General features: G+C 39.9%; 2 protein-coding genes across 4 annotated transcripts in view; both read right to left on the minus strand.

Moving 5' to 3' along the window:
• On the minus strand, positions 1–6,398 carry LOC146494782 (organic solute transporter subunit alpha). Its single transcript, XM_085145087.1, has 8 exons — positions 3,752–6,398; positions 3,563–3,657; positions 2,732–2,883; positions 2,524–2,597; positions 2,281–2,436; positions 1,848–1,959; positions 981–1,233; positions 1–440 (listed from the first exon to the last, which is right to left on the minus strand). Exons 2-8 carry the CDS (start codon positions 3,627–3,629, stop codon positions 1–3), a joined length of 1,254 nt encoding a protein of 417 aa, XP_085001213.1. The 5' UTR covers positions 3,630–3,657; positions 3,752–6,398.
• A 152-nt stretch (positions 6,399–6,550) lies between these two features.
• LOC146494783 (protein-serine O-palmitoleoyltransferase porcupine-like) overlaps positions 6,551–15,570 on the minus strand; it is a 28,588-nt gene continuing 19,568 nt past the window's right edge. For all 3 annotated transcript variants that reach the window (XM_085145081.1, XM_085145083.1, XM_085145082.1), the window contains 5 exons: positions 11,301–11,377; positions 10,800–10,863; positions 9,568–9,653; positions 7,908–8,018; positions 6,551–7,013 (listed from right to left, as the gene is read on the minus strand). In XM_085145081.1, coding sequence (XP_085001207.1) covers positions 6,912–7,013; positions 7,908–8,018; positions 9,568–9,653; positions 10,800–10,863; positions 11,301–11,377 — 440 coding nt within the window. In that variant the 3' untranslated portion in view covers positions 6,551–6,911. The remainder of the gene's footprint in view (positions 7,014–7,907; positions 8,019–9,567; positions 9,654–10,799; positions 10,864–11,300; positions 11,378–15,570) is intronic.

Genomic DNA, 15,570 nt, shown 5'->3' on the forward strand with positions numbered 1-15,570 from the left:
TCAAACCACAGTGACATCTTTTGACTCCAGGTCATTTACATTAGCCCTGACAGTAATGTGTGTCAGAGCTACGCCGGGCTCATCAGCACACCTGGGCTCCACTGTCTCTGAACTCCTTGAGTGCTGACCTTTGGCCTTAGGAAAGTGGAAACCATCCAGAGGTGCATGCTCTATCCTGCACAGGCTGTCTTCGCTTTCACTGTCATAACTGGGACTATATGAGGCGTTGATGAGACATCCACCAGGCCGAACCTCCTCTGATAGCACGCTGGCCTTCTGATGCATCGCCTGAATTTCTTCCGTTTGGATGGCCTTTTCCATTCTCCATACATCAAGCGGCTCCTCCATCTCCATTTCACTCGGCTCCACCTTACGGAATGTGTGGCGGGCATACAGGCCAATGCAAAACATCTCCACAATCACGCTGTAGTGGTAGATCACTAAGATTGGACAAGAAACGCACAATACAGGACTGATTTTAACAGGCAGTGTAGAGTGCTTTGGGTGAAACAACAGTGCTTCCATCTTTGCGAGATAGTGTGAGTTTTCATTCAAAACTATAGCCAATGTAACAATATAACCATACAATAACCATACTCAAAGAAATCAAACTTTAGTTTTAGCATAGTGATGAAAGAATTTTTTTATATTTCCGGTTTATAGTCTTAAATCTTATTATTTGCTCACATTAGATTGTTGAGCACTTATCTAGTATTAATGAGAACTCAAATCTCAGTTGCACTAGAATTCTGTCTCAGTCAAGGATACATCATGTTAGTGTAAAACCTGTTCTGCATGCTCGTGACCTGTCCAGGGTGTACCCTGCGAAAATAAAATCTAATACTTTTCAAGATAGATTTGTTTGAAAAATGTTGTCTGAGTGTTGTGACTGATAATGTCAAGAATAACCGCAGAATTATTTGAGTAAAACCAGATTGGGAGGCAAAAGACTGGAGGAGTCCAGATGTGCTGTCACTTACACTGAGACCGGGCCAAGACAGAGAAAGGTGGTGTGCAGGGGATAACCTCCAGAGCCCCCATAGTCTCTAAGATGCCACTCTGCAGGCCACACAGGACCAGCACCAGGATGATGCAGATGAACTTGGCTCTCAGTCCATAGCCATGCAACGCACTCTTTGTTGCTTTGTAAAACAATAGGTGGCCATAAAAGGACACAAAAGTTGACACACCTATGATGCTGTTCACATACAGGTTGGGGTCAACTGAACCCACCTGGAAAAAATAAGACGATAGTTACACTTTTTATTCTTCAGTCTATCCAGTGCTTTTGAGTTCAGATGAGATGATTTGTTATCTGAAATAGACTGAACATGTAAGACTGGGCTCAAAGCCTCATTGTACTTCAAATGTTAAACATAGTATAACTACAGAGGCAGTCTCTACTTAAAGCTATTTGGAGTGTGAGAGAGCTTCATAGTGTTCAAACCACCTTTATAAAAATGAACAATCAGTGCATACAATGTGCAGTGGTTCTGCAGAAATGTGGATCATATGAGGTTCTCCACGACCTTCCCCCTGTACATTTTAGAAGCCTTTTTGGAGCCTTTGTCAGTAACCATCTACAACCATTATGACTATTATATATGAACCTAGCTTGAAACAAGTTACTTTCAGAAAGAAAATATTTGCACAAGATTGGGAACTAACACTACTCTGACAGTGTTTTGTCTTTGTTGTGTTAAACCCAGTTGCTGTAACAAATTTCCCAGCTTTGGAACAAATAATGTATATCTTCTATTAAATGAACACCAGCACTGGCTTGAGCTTCATGAAATTATCCTCACTGGCAAAATAAGCATAGATCAAAATTTTTATAAACAACTCACATCACCATAGTCATACTGTTCATCTGTCCACAGCACCAAAGTCACGAAGAACAAGATGCTGCGGACCACAGAGAGCTGCAGGACAGCAGCCATCATCCAGGCCCGGCTGCTGCTGCACACATGAGAAGGGACAAGACTTTCACATGACAGTCTGCTACTGTATCGACCACATTTTACACAACACAGCTAGACCAACACAAAGGATATACATGCAGGAAGTGTGTGCAGTTCTTTACAATATATGTGCAAATTCCCATCCAGGTAACATACACAAGTACTAAAAGCCATTATAGACATTAGTGGCACATGATCTGTTGAGATGCCACCTCTACAATGTCCATGAGATGATACCTGGTGCCTAATAAGACCTTAATCATTTCACTCTACGTGCGGTGGCAGTGTTTTACTCAGATTTGTGGCTGCCGCTGTGTACCTGTTGATGGTCACCATTGGGAGGCAGCAGCAGCAGCAGCAGGGAAAAGGATCTGGAGTTACCTGCTGTCCAGACAACATAGCCAGCATACGCACTTTCCCTCCAAAAAAGTCTGTGATCAGTCCCATGAATTTCAACAAGGTGATAGAGTGATACCTGTGCCAAATACACACATTCGGACAGGATATATACAACCAACCTGTGATTACAGCAAGTTTTTATAGTCCATTCTTGGTAACTTACAGAGAAGCAATGAAACTACACAGAGAAGAGGAACGGGGCACATACAGTGCTATCAGAGATGTGAAGGCAAACACCTAAAGGAAACAGAAAACAGCAGTAAGACTCAGCTGTAGTGCACGCTGGACTGGAGCACATCAGCATGCAATTTCAGCTCAGTTCATAAAAGGAGCTCTGTGTTTGTGTGTGTGTGAGATGAGACTGCAGTTACCGGATACATTCCTAATATCCAAAGGTAGAGAAATTGACGTCTGAATGAGGAAATATTGCGCAAGAAGAAGCCCACCTCTTCCAGAAACACCCCAAGTAAAATGACAGCCAGGCCGGCTGGGATGAGGAAGAGCCACAGCTCATTTTTAATGGCTGAGAAAAAAAAAACACAGTACCACACAAAAGCACAAGAGAATTTTTACAAAAAAGTACACAATACTGCCAGAAACTGGTGAGAAATCAACACACATACACACAAGCTTCAATTTTGATTCCAGTTTCTTATACATCAAGTTCTTTGGATTCTCTCCAGTCAATCATACGTAGTTTATGATAATTATGTCCTGCGAGAATATTTTTTCCTCTTGCAACTGTGCAAATTATTCAGGATGCATTCCGTCAGTCTTTCAGAATTTTCAGCATTTTTAGAAAATGACTGTTTGTAATGTAACATTTCGTGTATTGAGTAAGGAGACGTGCATAAAATATGAAAATGTACATCGTCTCAGGTGCAGATTTCTTTAACAGATTTCTATGACTATCTATCAATGGCTAAAAATGCTGAATGCTGAATCTAACAAGCAACAACAAAGTTCTTATAATATTTATTAAAGTCTATTTTTTCTCTGTATACACATCAGAAAAGAATACACATCAAAATTTTTTGAGCATTATAACTAAAATATTAAACTAAAATGCTACAGCTCATGCCAAAAAGAGTTGAATCTGAGATAGTTTATCACTCCATCTCACTTAATGGGCATTAACAAGGAGAGATAATAAATGCAATCCTTAATATTCTGCTACAGTGGAAGTAGAAAATTGTACTTACCAGTAAAAATTTGTGATGACAGAGGGATCTCAGGCCCAATCCAGCTGCAGTTGGCCCTACTTCTCATCCTCTATATAATCCTATTCACCATGCATCTGGAGCAAATACATAGGAAATAGCATAATTTACACCAGTCAGCTACCTCTTTTAATTCATAGCCAACCAAATATCCCAGCACCAAACTTTTACCTTGCAGAGGCTGTAGTTTTATGTAAAACGACTTCCAGGCCTCTCCTGTCCTTTCCGTGTTGACCCAAACACTTCCTGTCTGACTAAAGATGTTAATCATTGATAGATACAGGTAGGGGACAGGTATGGGATCCAAGTTCATCTTGAACAGCCAACAGTTTATGTGAGAAGAACAAATATTTAAAAATACACCCACAATATTTAGTGCAGGTGCCACGAATCAACATTTTTCATAAACTGAGGATCATGTGGCTAAATGTGAAATATGACTACTTTTGTCACTTTTAGCCTAAATATTCTGGCCCAATTTGAACGATCTCTCATGCAGCGATAAAGCTAGTACCTCGACCCCTTTAACAGAAACAGCATACAATAATCACACAGTCAAAACAGCTTGGGCCCACAGTGTCCCAAATCTGTCAGACCAGGAGAAATAACTGGCCCGAGTATATCTGGCAGACTCTTATCAAAACTTGTTTAAATGACGTCCCAGAATATGGACTTACTGTAAATAATTCACAGTGAAAAGTGTTTTACCTAGTAGTTATATATAAAGTGTGTTTAAAAAGTAAGGAAATTTGTATTTGGTCAATTATGTCACCGTTGTAACAATGCTTTTTGGTACCACATTTTTAAGAAAATGCATTTGTGGGTTGAGAAGCAGAGTTGAGTATGTGGGATGTGCCCATTAAAAACTTGCTATATCTTCTGTGCCAATGCCAAACAGCTTAATCCTGCGATTGACTCTTGTCAGAACTCTTGTGTTCCGCAAAACCCAAGTTGCAGTATAATCGTAGTGAGCCCTAGTACCATCACCAAATTAAAAGCAATGTGTCATATAGTGGGGGATGTCAGGGATGGGCTTCAAAGTGAGGAAGACATGCCAAGAAAACAGTTTCCTCACCCTGTCAGCATCAAAAACCATAAGCAGTTTCCTACTGATTTGCAAGACGATATGGCCGACGGCTCTCCTCACAGACAATCTCCGGTCTCACTGGGCTGCCAGGAGGCCTGCCATGACTGCTCTTCACAGTCAAGCCTGTCACCACTTGGAGAAATGCTCCCACTCACCACATGGAAACACTTGCATCAAGCATGCCGCAATGAATTTTTGAAGTGATCAACAATAACGGTGGAGCTGCTCATAACCAAGTTCATGTTTGGACCTTTGATTTCTGTTTTGGGTGGTTTAAGGGTTTTTTGGAGGTGTAGTCCTAAACTTTTGACCAGCTGTAAAACAGCCTCTTTCAGCTTAAGCGTTGTTTTCAATAAATTGCATGATAAAAAAATGTTTTGTGTCACTCCCCTTTCTTCATGGTGCATGCTGAATTTCTACTTAGAACCTAGTTAAGATCCAATCCAAAATATGATTTTTTGCCATTTTTCAAGTGGTCTTAAACTTTTGATCGGGAGTGTATATGGTATAGAAAAGATTTTAACTGAAGCTCCACTGGGGCTGTTTTTCATCTAATATCAACTTCACTAACCCTAGGCATGTTGTTAAAAACAACATTTTGTTTCTAAAAAAGCATCTTGAGAAAACAGCGGCAAAGCTACCAGCAAAAAACACGCAAAAAGTCAAAGTTTTAGTTTAATGTTACTTTGCGACATCAGGACGGGGTTTTAGTTCAGCCTTCACATTACAGTAATGTCATTAGCTGATAGACCAACTGAACAGAGCATAATTAATAATAATCAGTTCACCAAGGCAAGGGAGATACATGCAACAGCTACCTTTGTTCACCCCAAAGCCTTCCCAGCTCACTTTTCATAAGTATCCAGGCTGGTCAACCTCAGGAACATCAATCAAAACACTTTCTTTCACAATAAAAGCCCTCTACTAAATGAAACAATTCTTAACCATTAGATAGTTTTAAAGGGTGAAATATACTTTTTATGCTAAGGGGATGTTATTTTCACCCATTTGCTTACAATCTGTCATGGGCACAATCAATCTCTAGGAAATAAATGAAAGCTATAATTACAGGTTATATAGAGTATTTATACTCCTCATTTTAGAATAATAATGCAAAAAATAAATCAACCAGTTTTTTTTTTACACCTGAAAAGAGACCACAAACTTTGAAAATTATTGCCATCAGCTTTTGCAGGTGTCAAATGAAAGAGAAAATGTAAGTTTCTGCAGATGCGAGGAGTGGTCAGCAGAGTCCAACAGGATGCATAGGACTTTCCACACCCTTGGAGCAGCTGCCTGCTGCCTTACTGTTGATTCATAGTAACACCTTTGGTCGTACTGACCACAAAAAGCACAAACGATTCATGAAGCACTTTATTCTACACCATTTTAAGCTTTTTATATCCACCCCACACCAACAACCAATTGAGAATAACCAACTAGTCTAACAAGAATTACTGGATGTGGGAGAAAGCTGAAGTAACTGGAGGTAACCTTCAGGATTTACAAATTTTGGACTTTCACAAATTTTACAATTTGTCCTACTGGTAAATTATGGAGATGGTGAAAAGATAATGGACTCAATGTCCTGTTATCTCTTAAAGATACTGGAAATGATCCTGAATTGTTTGTTATGTCCATCAGGTGACCTGCTTTTGATTGGTAGGGTAAAATGTCAGGTAAAGGTGCACGTACAGCAGCTCATTTTCAGTTAATTATCTGAACCTCTAGTAGCAGAGAACCTTGTTTTCAGTTAAATGAGTGAGACAAGATTCAAATTATAAATATGTTAAATAAATATACACTTTTTGAAAATTATTGTATTTAGCATTTATTTAAAAATGTATAAAAAAAACACAAACACAAAGACAACAGCAGTAAAAAATTTAAAAAAAGGAAAACATGACAAAAGATTTTAACAAAGCTACATTTCATTTTCTTCACATGATTAGAAGCTGAAATTTATTTGGACCTGCACATGTCAAAGGTCATTCATATGAACGGGCGAGTTTCTACTTTTCATTTTACTAATCCTTTAGAGACCAGTCATTCTTTCAAACAGGCCGGAAAACTTGTTTGGAAACTCATTCACATCTTTGAGAATCACCACAGCGCACACACCGTCATCCCCCTGTGCCAACGTACTTCTCACTTAAGCATATCTCTGTCTTTCATAATCAGAAAACAGTCTGGTATACACTGAAACAAAGGTGTCTGTCAGCCTTTTCATCGGCCCAGACAACATTATTTAATTAAACAGTAGAATACCCAGGAAGCAAACACAACCCAGTGGCTGGCCCAGTTCAGTTCAGACCACCTCTGGATGGTGTGGATGGCTGTGAAATCCTGAAAACAATAACAAACATGGACGCTGTTAGTCCCTGCACAGCCCAGGGAATCATACACAAGGTACACATGTGCATTAGGAATTTGCATGCTGTCAGCTAAATGTCCACATGACCCAAGGTCAAAGGGTCATTCCTTCTCAAATTAAAATGGCCCTGCTGCTCAACTTTCTCCAATGTGCATAAAAAAATATCCTTGGTTTGAACAAATAAATGGTAAATGGACTTATGGCTCTTATATCGCTATAGCGCTTTTCTATTCTGAGCAATCATAGCACTTTACATTCACCCATTCAGAAATTGTCACTATAGTTGTCTTTTGCAATGTGAAGTTTATTATGAGCATTAGTTGGCTTTAATTTTTTCCCATATTTTAACTAGCCAATACGCAGACATTTTTAATGGGTGTGTCCCAAATTGCAGATTCTGAGACTAGTAAGAATTTCATGCTTTTATCTTTACGTTTTTCAGATTTTAATGTTCAAAAATTGTCCCTGTGAAAAAATAGCCTGAAAATTGTTTGATTGACCATGGTTTAAAAACTTTTTTTAAAAATATATAATGTATGAAAACTTGACTGCAATCATGTTCACCCATTCACCAGGTTTTTAGGAAAATCAGAGTTGGTTGAATGAAAAATATTCAAAAAAAATGTGGTGATTTGAGACACAATTTTCACCACAGAATTCAGTTTAAAGCAATCAGACCATTAAAAATAATGAACGTTCTGCAAACAATTACAATTATGAGAAATATTCAGTGAGAATATTCAGTGTTATTATTGTATGAAAGCTGTCACTTGCTTTATTTCCAAACCGAGACTGGGTATAAATTTGCACTCTGTCATAATATCTTCAACATATACAGGTGGGGTCGGCCCTAATGGTGCTCTTACCTCTTCTACCTCCTGTTCATCAATTCCTGGGTCAAACATGGAGCCTAGGTAAGTGAGATGGAAGATGGCCAGCAAGCTGAAAACCAGGTTCAGCAATATCACCCAATAATCCTATAGACCGCAGAGGAGAGAATAAAAGACAAAAGAAAAAATAGAGACAAAAGTTGCATTTTCTCCCTCAATCTACTCAATATTAAGAAATAACAACTTGCTAACAATGACTGTTAGTGTTCTATTCTATGGTTTTCTATGCATCTTTGCTTTGACTACATTGACAGGATAGAATCGTTCTCATGATAAAAAGCTGGTGCCAATCAGATGTTTTTCAGGTGTTTTTTAATGGATCAAAATGTGATGGTGCCTTTCTGTTTTCATGGTTTGGGGCGGAGCCTCCACCGTGTTTCACAGCTGACCTCCTTCCTACATTATGATCACTATTTGAACCAAAAATGTCACATTTGGATTCATCCATTCATCAGTCCTGTTACCACTAATTTTCAGTTTAGTTCTTATGTAACTGTAATCCACGGGCTTTTCATCCCATTTTCCTGGCTGCCTCAGTTTCACTGGGACCATGTCCTGAATGGACACACTGCACATAATGCTGAGACGTGGCAAGTTTTTGGGAATCGCCATGCTGGTGCAAAAAAGACTTCCCAAAGTTTCAGCTAACAACAGCTAACAGTTTTTTGAAACAGGCGTTTGGACTAGAAAGGTTGAAGACTCAAAATAATATAAGTACAAAAGTTCTAGAGTCACATGATTGAGAGTAGCTTGTGCAGACTTAGTGGAGGGCTGTGTGCAAGAATGTGGGCGTGAACCAGGGCAAGGTCAAATAACAGTAAGTTCTCACAGACAGTTGCTGCCTGGATATGAAACTAGATGACGGGAAAATGAAACAGCTAGTGTGTGAGAAGAAAATATTGAGACAGGCAGGTGAAGCACCCAAAATGCAGGAGGAGGAAAGCGACAAGAGGTTGGGACCAACTTGTGTGCCAACCAGGGAGAGCTAAGTCTAGACCAGGGCCCTCCCCAATGGTTTTCTGACCACTCAGATAGCTGATTTTTTAATATTTAAGTTTGTGTACGGCTAAGTTAGGGCACTCTTCCAGAAGTCGGCTACAGCTAACTGCTTGCAGACTGTGAACTGAAGAGATCCATGTACATGTATGGTTTTGAACTGCTTGAGGCAATAAATCTATTGAATTTGAATTGGACTAGTGCTCTCTTTATCTTTATCTCTCTTTATCCTCGAGAAAAAGAATGTGCAACACAGGCTGCTAGTGACATAGAATTTACATACAAGACACAACTTAAAATGAGTCTTCTGTTATGTGGTTCATCTTTTGATTTTGTTGTCTGTTTGTGCTTGAGTGATTCATTAGTCAGTTTCAAATGGCCTAATGACCAAAAAAAAGAAAAAGGATTATTTGGAGTTATTCGGTTACTTTATTGCCCTGTTTATCTTTGTTGTTCTGTGTTGTTTAGCTGTGCAGCACTTTGAAGTCACCTTTTTACACTGCACATTTAAACACAACACAGGTTAACCAAACTTTGTCTCTGCATCTATGTCTGTCTGTTTGTGTCTCTGTGTGTGTCTGTGTGTGTGTTTTGTTTTTCACTGTCTCCATCTGTTAGCTGAGTAGGGATGAAGCTGTACCTTTTTGTGGTGATGGGTGCAGTCAGAGGCACAAGGCCTAGACAGGATACAGGCACTGAAGATAGAAGCAAGCCTCTTTCTCAGAACTGAGGATGACAAAAATAATCAGTTACATTAAATTAAAAAACTTTAAACATGAAAATGTAAAAAAGGAAAATAGGAGGGGTCCACAAATCTGACTTTCTACCATTAAATGAACACAATAGAGCGACACGACGAGTGCTCCAATTACAGAAAACAAAGCAAAAGAAAAATCAAATATTCCCTCAAACAGACTTTGGATCACAGCTGTCCCCTGCAACATGCAGCATGAAGATTCCCGGACTACTCTGGATGAGTAAAGACAGATAAACAACTAAATTTACACGAGCTTGTTCCTCAATGTGGATCATTATCTGTCGTTTGGATATACTGAGAAAGCAATGTTAATCAAGACCAAATCATATGCAAAGCATTCTGTAATTTATTCAACCTCCTAAAAACACAGCATAAACTGCAGTATAACTAATGCATGAAGGCCAAGTAGAAGGTTCCACTTCACTCAGAAGTCCATACAGCATGTCAGTGTATCCATCCAAACAAAGGTACACTAAAAACACAAATGCATTCTGTTTGGCCAAAGACTAATGACACTGAGTACGGAAGGTGCAGGATAATAGTTCACATACAGGATAAAAGACATGTTATCCCCTCATGTGGTTAGTTTTCCGAAGTGGAAACACCTGTGCGGTACAGATAGAGGGGGAACTCACAGCTGTCGACGACTTTGCCACAAGTTTTAGTCATGGTCATTATGCATATGAAACACAAGACTTTAGATTACGTGTAAGAAATGCACTGATGCCAAGAACTTTTCTGTAATTAACAGAACATAGCACAGTCTGTGCCCTGTTTATTTAATTCTGTGTTACGTTTCAATATGAAATCAATAATATTTGTTTGTTTTTTTCATCTTTCTTTGAAGAGATCAACTGAATTTACAGAGATCAAAGTCAGTGTCCAGTTTGCACGACAGTGCAATAAAAACATTTTTGTCACTAAAATCTAAGAATGACTGTGACAGATAATTGAGGCAGAACTTTTCAGCCCTGTTGACGATCCTTAATAGAAATCTATTAAGCGGTTCTTCAGTGTTTCTGTGTGACCTGGGTCACAACAGATCACATCACGTGTCACTTGTTCCACTTTCAGCAGCGAATCACTCTTCTGTGTGAGCACAGAGTTATCCATACCGTGTTCAACATATGTGATGAATCCAAGTGAAAGCAGAACAGCTCCCAGGTGGAAACTGAGACCCTGGAGAAGACAATACAATTAGGTCAAGCAGTAAACTAAGTACAACTAGTGATGTTTGGGGTCCACTTGGGGTACCTGTGGTCATTTTTGATCCAAAATAGCTACAAAGACTTCTATCACCAGTAATTAAACTTTCAGAATATCATTTTAAACAAATACCATGTCATATACCAAACACCTCAGTGAAATGTCATAAGGTGGACACTGCCCAAGCCTAGTGGCCTGGTTGTTCAGTGAAATGTCACACACAGTGGGTAATAGTGTATGTATTATTGTAGGATCTGCCTTACAATATAAAGCACCTTGAGGCAACTGTTGTTGTGATTTGGTGCTATATAAATAAGACTGAATTGAATTAACAGTGAAGTTTAAGCATGGATTTAGTATACTGTATAGACTCTGGATACAAGTGTTGAAATGTGCATCATCTTACTAACATGCAGTAAGGCGCTGGCTGTGTATGTCACCAGGATAGCTGGAAAAGTTCCCAATTTCATGGCGTTTTTAAAGACATCTGAAAAAGATGGAGAACAAACCACAATGAACTCACTGAAAACAACATTATGACAACATGGTGCTCATACAAGATCACCTGCTGCTCCCTTTACGGCTCATCAGAACGGATCGTCTGCTTCAAACAATCTCTATCATCATCCTCCTCTGTCATACCAGCCCTCTGCATGTCCTCCTACACGATCCATGAATCTTCTCTAAGGTCTTCCTCTTTTCCTTCTGCCCGGCAGCTCCACCACCACCATCATCATCATCATTTCTTTAACGTATCCACTCGCCCTCTGAACAGGCACTTCCATCTTCAATTCACAAAACACGCCTGACACTCATCTTCATCCACTCCTCCTCCGCTTTGAACGGTTGATCCCAGAATATTAAACTCCTCCACCTTCACTACCTTTGCTCCTTGCACGTTCCAATTTCCATTTCTCTCCCTCTAATTCGCACATGTGTTTTCTTGCTTCTGTTGACTCCCCTCTTCTCTCCAGCACATACCTCCCATTGCACGCTACTCTGACTACAGATCAGTGTTATCTGCAAACGTCATATCCACACAGACTCCTGCCTGGGCTCATCTGTCAGCCTGTCCATCACCACTGCTGTTAAGGTGAATTGTTAAATATTTGTCATTTTTATGTTTACCATTTGTACATTGTTTTAAGGAATTCTTTCAGTCCTCCCCTCCCCAGATTCTCAAGAATCTGGATGGGGGGCAGTAGTGTTTTAATCACAGGAACATCCTTGTGAAGGTCTGTTTGATGTTGGTAAACTTCCTCCCCTTTGTATGGCTTCACTGTGTTATCTAGGGTGTGGGGGAGACTACCCTCTTTATGATCAAGGATGTTCCTCTTGCTTTTATGTTATATAACCCTTTGATCAGCAGCATGCCACACACACACACACACACACACTCACATAACACACACACAGTGCCTTGTCTTTTGTAACCAAGGGGACTTTACGTGGGGAAGGTACGTGTTGTAAACTATTGTTTATTGTGTGAACGTTGCCAATAAAAGAGAGCGAGAGGGGGCCGTCGGAGAGGTCATTTTGTGATGAGCTGAGATACCGACAGGCCTCCCTTGCAAGTGAAAAGATCGATCGCTGTTGCCTTGTTTTTCTTTCACGGGAATAAGTTCTGGGATCAGCGGGGTCTGACTTTAGACCCAACAACTGCAAATAAGAAAGGGCTCAGAGCAGATCCCTGACATAATTGCAGCACCACCTTGACTCCATCTGTCACTACTGCACACCCACACATGTCCAGCACCACCCTCACATACTTTTCTATCACTCCTGACTTCCTCATACAATACCACAGTGCCTCCTTTGGTACAACATGACCTGTGTTCTCTGTACTTCTCCAGTGACACTCTAATGCTTTATGCCTCTGTAGATACTCTGCACATCACTCATGTTCTTGAACATAATTTCTCAGGTATCCTCTCACTCTCTAAGATTGTGTTTAACAGTCTCCACTATAGGGCTGCCACAAATGATTATTTTGATAGTCGACTAGTCACCGATTATTTTTGCGATTAGTCAACTAATCATATCATGTATCCGCTTATTGTACCAGCATGCATCGGCTCTTATATAACTATCATTAGCTTACAGCTTTAAGTGTTTAAGGTGTGTGCTAACTAAAAATAAAGACAAGATGGTAGTTTATTAAATTTTAATGAAATTTGCAGATTGTTTCGGTGGAGTTTAATTAACTCAGCGGTCTGCTCCTTGCTATCTAAAATATAACGGGACACCGGAGTATATTCTCGAGCATCTCACACTTCTGATAATCAGTTGTCTGCTTGACGTTTATTCAGCTGTGTAAAAACTATAACTTTAATCTCAGCCAAACCGATTTACTCAGGAACAAATAAAATACTGAAAAAAGCCAAACAATAACATTTTGAAGTTATCTAAGTGACTTATATATCATGTTTAACCTGAGTAGCGAAAAACGGCGGTGGGTTTGAAAACGATTTGCCGGGAGTCCGGTGTTTTCACCGGCTCTAGTGAGCCTTGAACCCCGGCTAGCTATTGAGCTGGTGGGTAACAGACGTCTCCGAAAACGTCGGAGCGCTTTTGAAAATATGTGGTGTCTTGATAAACTGAGCAGATATTTGAAGTTTACACAGATAAATTCTCGCCTGAAAATATGTAAAACGTTTATTTTGTGACCCAGAAAGAATAATAAGAGTAATATTAAAACTAACTAGCTGCTGCCATTGTTGGAAACTGAGCAGGGCCGTGCTACAAATTCTAGGACACAGTTTCTTCTTCTTCGGGGTTTAACAGCAGCTGGCATCCTTGTACATGCAGTGCTGCCATCTTCTGTTTCAGTCCGTTATTACACTCTTAAATCCTACTACTTATTCCTGCGTCTTTTGGGATCTTACAAAGCTTCAAACGACGCGTCGACTATTAAATTAGTCGTAGACGATTTTGATAGTCAATGTAATCGTGACCAGTCGACTAATCGTGGCAGCCCTACTCCACTATCTCTTAGACATCGCCATACCTCCACAGGTATGTTGTCTGTATTACTGTAGGGTCTTTACCTTACAGTATACAGTGCGCTAAGGTGACTGTTGTTGTGAGCTGGTGCTATGTAAATTGAATTGAACTGAACTGAATCTGGACCAACCACCTTTGCAGTTTTCATGCTCACGAGCTCAATCTCTCTGCCAATCCACAGGTTCTTTTCTCTTTCCTTAGTGTTGAGCCTCATATTCAACCCTCTAGAAACCTTTTCCACCTCAGGGCTCTAGAGTCGGACCAAATTTTTCGATGGTGCCACTAAAAAAATCTTAGGTTACACTGGTCTAGCTGTTCGAGTGGGGGAAAAAGTCTCCGCAACCCTGAAAGTCTCCCTGTGGTCAAGAACAGACACACATTATGCCCCTATTGTGGTATAAACCAATCAGAGATAGTCAGGGGCGGGACCTCTCTGATTGGCCTTGGTCCAGATGTTCCTGTAGTACTTTGTGTGTAAGTTCGAAAGTGCATGTGCCAGGTGGATAGAGAGAGGTGAGTAGCTTGAATAAAGTGATAACAATTCATTAAATCTGAATCGACTTTTAAATATAAATGTATTTTGCCAGAAACGCCAGAATCTCAGGTTAAAGCTCTCAAAACTATTTCAACAACCGCCAAACAGCAAATGAGAGCAGGCAAACAGATTCCACACAATGACATAAACACAGAGCGGACCCGACGCATCAGAATCAGCTTTCTCTTTCTGGGCTTTCTCACCCGACGGCCTGTACACGGACACGCCCTCGGGGCTGAAAGCCGACAGCTCACAGATTCTGATATGTCCTGCTTTGTGTTTACGTCTTTTTTGTGCTAGATTCTGAGCTGCAGGTTTTATCTCTCTCCAACCAAAATTCACTGAACCAGCAGCAAAAGAAGATCCAAACTACGCTTCACATTTCATAAATGTCGTCATTAATCTTCTCTTACTTTTGCTGTTTTGCTTCCACCACGATAAAAATCAAACTTCATTCACAGCTCTCTCTCTCAGTGTACTTCAAGAACAGTTTCCCATCTCAAATCTCTGTTTTCTGCATTATTCATTCGCTTATTACCCATCAGTCCACCGTTGTTTACAGCGCCGTCAGCCGCTGTCTTCTTCCTTTTTTTTTTTTAACTTAAATGACCTCAGACAAGAAAGCCTAATTTCTGCTGTTCAATACTGAAGAAATTTATACTTTTTAAAATTATGCAAAATTGCAGAATATTTTTAAGTTTATCTGCTATAAAAAGTTAGGCCAGGAAAATCTCCTTCATGTTTTTCTGTGTTTTATCCTCAGTTACTTTGACACAAAGGCATCTGCTGTGATGCTCACACCTCTGATAAAGTCTCACATGTATCAGTATTGATAGATGATGAGAATTATAATATTCCTGAGTGTCTGAGGCAAAATTGAATTGTATCAAATCGGGACCTCGTGAATCGTAATCGAATGGATTATAGAAATCAGTGACGATACCCAGCCCTAGTGAGCAGCCTAGACCTGACAGAAGTGGATGTAGCTGTGGGTAATGAGAAAAGATGATAAGAAGGCAGCAGCAAAACAGGTCGTCAGAGGAGGCCGATGTGATAATTAAATTTAACATTGCCTACAATATCACCAAAGAGTGCCAACGCATTTTAAGCACAAGCACTTTTTCAGTAACTTATCTTTCTTG

This window comes from Neolamprologus multifasciatus, chromosome 20 (genome assembly GCF_963576455.1).
Source record: "Neolamprologus multifasciatus chromosome 20, fNeoMul1.2, whole genome shotgun sequence".
Lineage (NCBI taxonomy): Eukaryota > Metazoa > Chordata > Actinopteri > Cichliformes > Cichlidae > Neolamprologus > Neolamprologus multifasciatus.